General features: G+C 44.5%; 1 protein-coding gene across 2 annotated transcripts; it reads left to right on the top strand.

The window, feature by feature from the left end:
• Positions 1 to 356: 356 nt before the first annotated feature.
• Positions 357 to 6,358, top strand: triqk (triple QxxK/R motif containing). Of its 2 annotated transcripts, XR_015062940.1 has the most exons (6): positions 357 to 609; positions 718 to 970; positions 2,107 to 2,177; positions 2,246 to 2,331; positions 3,697 to 3,883; positions 5,378 to 6,358. XR_015062940.1 is itself a non-coding variant. In XM_085900894.1 (5 exons), the coding sequence occupies exons 3-5, from the start codon at positions 2,117 to 2,119 to the stop codon at positions 3,802 to 3,804; spliced, it is 255 nt and encodes an 84-aa protein (XP_085757020.1). In that variant the 5' UTR covers positions 361 to 609; positions 718 to 970; positions 2,107 to 2,116; the 3' UTR covers positions 3,805 to 5,356. The 2 variants fall into 2 exon arrangements, 1 of the variants encoding a protein (XP_085757020.1); XM_085900894.1 differs by lacking the exon at positions 5,378 to 6,358 and having other exon boundaries at positions 361 to 609; positions 3,697 to 5,356.
• Positions 6,359 to 7,034: the final 676 nt, after the last annotated feature.

Below are 7,034 nucleotides of genomic sequence, written 5' to 3'. Positions count from 1 at the left end.
CAATTGTTTGAATATATGGCCAAAAGCATAACACGTCACTTTTTTTAAGTATGCACAATCAAGAGTAAAAGACATGCAGTGTTCTACCCCCTTTCATATCTATCAATATAACGGGTCACAGCACGTTTGGTTTGTTTCGCTCAACGGGATCAATTAATCACACACACGCTACATACGGGCTGGAGTGCATTAAGCCACTGGCGCACGCTGAGCTTGACGGCCATATTAGGACAAATACAGTCGAGGCTCGATGCTGTTTGTTAACGTGTCAAAGTCGGCTGTCATGGCAACTCGTGCGGGATACAAATCGAGCCATTACGCTGCCCGCCTGCCTTTCAGATTTCAAAGCATTTAACTGTTCTGCTGCAAAAGAATTGACAACAAAAGGCAAGTCATCTTCAATAAATCCTTTTAAATTCAGGTGAAAACATTTCTCCCATGCCTTTCATGAAGGGCTTTTTGAGCAGTTTCTCATCTTATTTCCCTTTTCTTTTCAATATCTTGAATCATCTGATTGTAAACGCATTCCAATGATGTCCATTGTACGCTATTTGAGCAAAAACAGATGTCCTCAGGTTGTTCTGCTGCTGGAGGCCATTTTATCTGAAGGTACATATGTTTTTTTCTCTTCCGATTGTTGTTTTTTGTGAGACTCAAGTAACTTGGAAAGAAAGACGAAAATGCCATTTTAATTTTGTAAATACGCTCTTTTGCAAGGAACCCCGCCTTTTTACCGCCGCTCACTCTTCCTATTGGCGGACACCGTTGATATTCGTATTTGATTGGACAAAACGCCCGTGACCCCTCCCCCGGCGACGTGTAAACCCGGAAAACGCTGCTGCAGTGCTACGCTGGCGTTTTGCAAGAAACCAAGAGCAAAGTGCAATCAAACGCCTTTTTGTTTGTTTTTGTTGATTCTCATGCCCACCCGGCGTTCCAGCTGTTGTCTCGTCTCAAGATCACTGGCTGTGTGAGTATCTTGGCAAATTGAAGGAATGTTTTTTCGTGCTATTTGCTCCGTCTCCCACAAGAAGGCATCATTCTGTGCGCTCCACCACTTTCACATAAACACCTACTGCTATCTGCTGTTAATGTGAACAAATAAGTGCCTTTGATCATTTTTTAATCTAAGTTGGGAAAAAAGCAAGAATCTTTATTCGTATCAAAGTTGCGATAATTGATTGGCAAATAGTTGATAATAATGACCACAAAATTAACACCTACTACTGTATCCAGTTAATACCACCTCTTTTCAAATAGGTTCCTCCTTTTTTCACCTCAGAAAAAAAAAATAGCAGAGCGGTGCCAGTAAGTACTTCTAAAAGAAAATGGGCACCTTTCTATGATGCAAAAATGTTATTTTTGCCAATCAATATGTAACTTGAATGATTCTCCCCCCTGTCAAAATATTGTCATGAAAAATCAACACAAAATATTTCTCCGCCATCAGGTAACTCATTTTTCGTTTTACTGCAGAAAAAAAAAGTGCTGCCAGTTTGTAATTCATGTCCCGCTGGCACATTTCCCTCCTAAATAGGCACCTCTTTATAAATAACCACCATTGAGTAAATAAACACCCTGACCAAGATTTGAGGAAAAGTGGTCTTCCTCCAATGCTAACATTTGGCTAATTAGAGCCTCCCCTCAGTTTATTTTTAGCCAAGTGGAGCTGTTGAGCTAATTAAAGTGGAGCGAGCGGCTCGAACGGGTTGCGTGGCGTCAAAGAGATGGATGACGAAAATGAATGCAATCCCACCTCGCAAATGAACCATATGTCCCGTGTTTTGTTTTTCTCACCAACCAACGACTTGGCAGTGACACATTTCTTTTCTGTAATGAAATCAATCAATTGTGAATCAAACAGAAGCAGCCAGACTAGCAAAATTCCCTTTCAACATTTTTGCTAACACCTCAAGGGAAATGGTAATGAATAGCATCAATGTCAACAATGCATACACATTCTTGATCATCTGCAAAGAGCAACTGTTTCAACTCAATTTCCTATGAATACAAAAACTTTACTCGACTATTTTTAGTATTAAGAAATGTTGCAGGTCATTTCCTTTTTTGTACACGTCAATTCATTTGTGTATGTTTTTTTTCCAGCTGAAGAATAATGGGGAAGAAGGACGCCAGTGCCACCAACCTACCAGTGGATCAGTACAGAAAACAGATTGGTGGGTTCCCCCCTTTAGAAACCATCGTAGATACAAAAACAATCAATAAATGCGCAAAACCTTTGCAGGTAAACAGGACTACAAAAAGACAAAGTCGGTCCTGAAGGCCACACGGCTCAAAGCGGAAGCCAAGAAGAACTCGTCCGGATTCAGGGTGAGATTGAATTTCTTTAATCAAGGTTGGGAAAAAAAAGTTGGATTCGCTGTAATTGAGTGCAAATATAGCACGATTGTTCCCGTCCGCTGTATGAATTATCGCTCGGCTTTCTTCATTAATGATGAAAGGATGAAATGCACGGCCGTGATGAAACGGTCATCTTTTTTAAACATGTGCATTGCATAGACACGGCGGGGCCTCATTAAGCACGTCTTTAATCCAATTAGATGAGTCGCTATCTTGAAATATTTATATGGCCTGTGAATTATTCATATTTTGACAAGAAGACAAGGAGCCCCTTGGATTAAAAATACTTCAAAAAAGAGTCTTCGACTTCTTCGGCCTCAAGCGCCGTGACGGCAATTTCAGCCTTGATGAGATGGAGTTGTTTGGGGCTAGCGTTAAGGCTTTAGCATTAGCCGTTTGCGTTATGGCTAAAGTCTTGGCTAAAGCCCGGTCGGGGTCGGCTTTTGGCGGTTATTGTTCAAGAGTCGGGGGTCATGTTTTGGCCTTGGTGTTCTCCATCCATATCATCGGCGCCCGTCCTCCCGTCTTGCGGAGGCAGCTGGCCTCCCTCCACGTAGCACCGACCTGACGTAGCGGCATGAGGAGTCAGCAGCTGCCAGGACAGCCTGTCTGGCGGCTGCGCTGCTCGCTCGCGGGGCCGTCTGGACCACTTGGCACGAAGAGAGAGAGTGCAGTGCGCTCGACGTGCTGCCTCAACAATCATCGGTCGCCGTGTGTTGCGTTGACAAAAACATAGCCATTGCTATTGCTAGCTGCAGCTGGACCGTAAAAGTGGAGATGATGGACTTGCATACTGGAAATGGAAGCTTCTTTATCTTAAGCACAACTTAATCCTAAAATGGTGAGCCACGTTTAATGTCAGACAATTTGAGACCGACCCGATAAGTTGTCTGCCTAAACGGCAAGTAAAAAAAGTTGCGCTGTCGCCGTGGCCCAGTTTGCCTGGTGTTGTTGTTGAGCAAGCCCCAATCAGCCTTTTGAAGTCCTCCAGGCTCTCCAGTGCTGATGAGCAAGTTTGTTTGGCGGATAAAGAACAAGTGGAAAAAGTCGAAGTGGCCCTCCTCAAAGCGGAGCTGATGAAGAGCAAGAGCGAGCGGTACTCGTCATCAAGTGGACTGCCACTCGTGCGTAAAAGGCCAATTAAACAATACAGGGGCAAAAAGTGGGTCATCTCTCCTTTTGAGTCTGTGATTGCAGCCAGACTCTAAAACTGAGGTGAGCCCCTTCCCACCCAGCTCCTTTGTCAAATCGGCCAAAGCGACATCGTACGTGTTTCCAAGTGTGCAAACTGGGGTGGCATCAGTGGAACTTGCAATATGTCTTGTATCTTCTCAGGACGCCTTCCTGGTGGTGGTGGCCATCTTGTTCTTTGTGGTCTGCGTCTACGCTTTTTTTTACCTCAACCTCAGTAACGAGATTAACATGGACATTGACGTGGATTGAAGGCAGCCCGCCCGTGAGAGACTTCCTTGTGTACAGATCACAGGAAGTGATGTCAGCCGTCTTCCAGACATTTCATTAGGTACACCCACATCACACAATCCCAGCAATATAGGAAAGAATTCTGGTTTTTTTTTTGTTTCTTTTTCTCCTTAAGCCAAAAAGTAACAAGGTACCTTGACGATGATAAGAGTGCAGTCGGAGCACTTAAAAGTCTCCATCCATATCTTCCATTGAAGAGGCCTTCAATCATGAAAAAATATTTCATCTCAATTTTGGTACAACACAAATGCATGTCTTGGCCATTGGTTTCGAAAATAACTTCTTGAAAAACGTGAGAAGCGACGATTCCCCCTTCTCGACGTATTTTTCCCAAATATGTGTAACACGTAAATTGGACGACCATGATTTTCTACGGGAGATATTGCTTTGGGTTTAGTCTGATGAATGGATTCATCGTGACAACCGAGGTTCCACTGTAAATAATAATTTTGTGAAAACCAAATGAGGAAGGGGGTGGGGCATGAGGAATCATTTCCGGCAGCACAATGTTTGGGAGCGGCTAACCCCCCCCCCCCCCCGCAGGTCTTCTGAAATAATATCGCGGAGTCACATTGGCTCCGGGAAAAAATGTCAATCTGCCGTCACGGCGCAGGAGACAATCACTTTTGCCGTTGCGTTCCGCCACTCCTCCGGCGAAGACGTGCCAGATTGGAATGCGTGCGTGGAATAGCGATGGCTGGCGCGTTTCTACCTGGATTAGCAATGGCAAATGCGCCACTTTCATTTGAACGCCAGGGACAGGTGACTACAACGCCTCGCTCCATCAATACCTTCATTATCCCTCCGTGAGCGCTCTCCCATGACCTCGTCACCTCTAGTAAAAGGCCGCGTGTCAAAGGAACCATTATGAGAAGCCGACAGGCTTTCATCCAGCCGCTTCCTCTTCAGTTGCAACGACACGATAAGTCGACTTAATAGACCTTCCAGACATCTACCTGAAAGCTTATCAGGAATTCTCCGGAATGGCATAAGAGTTGTGTGCTTCATGACTGAGTTACACAGGCCGGACACTTGATTAAGTACATCTTCATAAAATACAGCCCTCACCTAAACCTGCACGGTTGAAAATAAGCCAAGATGTTATTTGGAACCATCATCTTATTGGCTCATTTGAACCCAGGTCCCACTGTTCTTCCCAATGAGTGTTTGGCTGCACTGAAATCAAAAATAAATGTCGCAAAAGTACAAGGAACAAAGCCTTTGTGAGAAGAAATTGTTTCAGGATAAAATTGTTTCATTAAATGTAACACCTTATGGAACAAAAACAAATGTGATGAGAAAACATGAAAAAAGATCGACAAAGAAAAATGGAATCATGTGTATTCTTTAGTTATCAAATGGGAAAAAAAAAACTTTTTTCCAGAAATGTGTGTCACTGAAGTTGTTTTTTTCTATCGCGATGCAGTTAAAAGCAGGTGTAGTCATTATCTTCAGCTCTTAAAAAATAATGGATATTACAACCTATCGTGTGGATTTGCTTTTTATGGCCTGCCCATTATTCTCTTTGGCGCAGCTATAAAGGTGGAAGTCACGCTCTCGTATCAACGGCCCGCCCGCCCGCCCGCCCGCCGTCTGTCGGAGGACGTTGACTGGGCCACGGTCACGCGAGGGCGCTGTGGAAAGCGTCCGAGCCAAGCAAGCTAATGCAACTTTGGCAAACGCCTCATTGTTTTTGGTGTGTCATTAGCTTGCGTGTCTACTTGACTAAAATGCTTGGAAGATTATAATAAAGAACGAATAGACGACAAACATTTGTGCATCCGACAAGTCGTTATGAACGCAATCAATAGTCCTTAATAAACATCACAAAGCAATCATAAAATATCCTGCATGGTTATTAGTGGCCGGAGCAAATCGAGGTTTTGTTTTGGTGCGTGTGGCTCGTGCGTGGCGCAGGTGCCCAACAGGTGTCCTCTCGGATACCTGTCACTCTCCCTTTGCTTGTGTGTATTTGCACACGTCCGCCGCCATTGTGTTGTTGGCGGGGGGGGGGAAAGCACCTGGCCTTCGCCGCACCTGGGGCCCATTGCCCGGATACCGCACACACACGCGGACACACGCACGGGATCGCAGCCAGTTCCTGTCGCAGGATGAAGGCAGGAAGCGGCGGCAGCTGTCACTCGATCTGACAATGGCCCAGTGAAGCCATGGCTTGAGCCCGTCTCACCTGAGAGCTTCAGTCGAGGCTGTTCATCACTCAAGAATGGAGCCCAATTCCCATTTCTTGCCTGGATGGTATCCCCTGCCAAGTCGTCCTAAGGGCCCGGAGTCTCTTTTGAAGTGGGTCACTAAGGCCCCTCTTGAAGTTTGGCACATTGGCCCCTCTGTGCGCTGGGTGGTGACCGCTCTGTCGCCGGGTCAGTGCCAGTCAAGATGGCCGTCAGTCATCGTGTCACCGGGACAGAGCGACTTGTGTCAAGTTGGAGATGCAAAACATTTTGCTGATTTGAAGAGAATCACTTGTGCAAAATGTGCTTTTTAAATAAAAAACGGAGAATTTTATAAAGTTGTAGTCGTTTTCCCCCAATGAAGTCCCATTCGAGAATTTGGCGGGGTCATTTTTTTCTGCAAAGGCTTTCTTAGAGACAAAAATTGTATTCCTTTGAGAAAAGTCATACAATTTTAAGAACAGTTTTGTATACAAAAAACGTGATCTTATGAAATTAGAAATCCAAATAATTTTGTAAATGATATCTAAGGTTTCATAAGCAGGACACTTGGGAAATTAACTGAATTTGATATTGTTCTCTATTAATCTTCAACTTGTTCTTTTTCCATGAAACATTTTCCGTGCCCTGGCCAAGAATCCCTCGAGAAGGATATCTGGAGCAGAATTTTGCTGTTTCGCAGCCGGGTCAGTAAAATGGGCAAATAAAGCCTTCAAAATGACTAATGACTGAATACAAATCAACACCTCTGTAAAAGCCTTCAATAAAAAGCCGACGTTGTAATTTTGCAAATTTACAGCGCGGTCGTTACGTCGGACAAAACGCACGTAAGGTTGCAAGAGGAGTGTGTCACGGTTGAAATTTCGAGGTTCCTTATTGTGTTTGTATATTCAAGCGCGGGTGCTTTGCGGCGGCGCTCGACTTTTCTGCATATGAAATTATCAGCTGAGTCACGTCGGTGCTACATTGTTATTGAAATCTATCTGCGGGTGTTATGGTCGC

Source organism: Syngnathus leptorhynchus, chromosome 20 (assembly GCF_054491065.1).
Source record: "Syngnathus leptorhynchus isolate UIUO chromosome 20, UIUO_Slep, whole genome shotgun sequence".
Lineage (NCBI taxonomy): Eukaryota > Metazoa > Chordata > Actinopteri > Syngnathiformes > Syngnathidae > Syngnathus > Syngnathus leptorhynchus.
The sequence above is the reverse complement of the archived record's forward strand: the minus strand, read 5'-3'. Positions and strand labels throughout refer to the sequence as shown.

What these genes read in the sequence shown, in the direction of transcription:
- triqk (XM_085900894.1), top strand. Translation starts at nt 2,117, where the DNA reads ATGGGGAAGAAGGACGCCAGTGCCACCAACCTACCAGTGGATCAGTAC. An exon ending in TCAGTACAGAAAACAGATTG is followed by an intron (nt 2,178 to 2,245) that starts GTGGGTTCCCCC and finishes AAACCTTTGCAG; the next exon opens with GTAAACAGGACTACAAAAAG. An exon ending in AGAACTCGTCCGGATTCAGG is followed by an intron (nt 2,332 to 3,696) that starts GTGAGATTGAAT and finishes GTATCTTCTCAG; the next exon opens with GACGCCTTCCTGGTGGTGGT.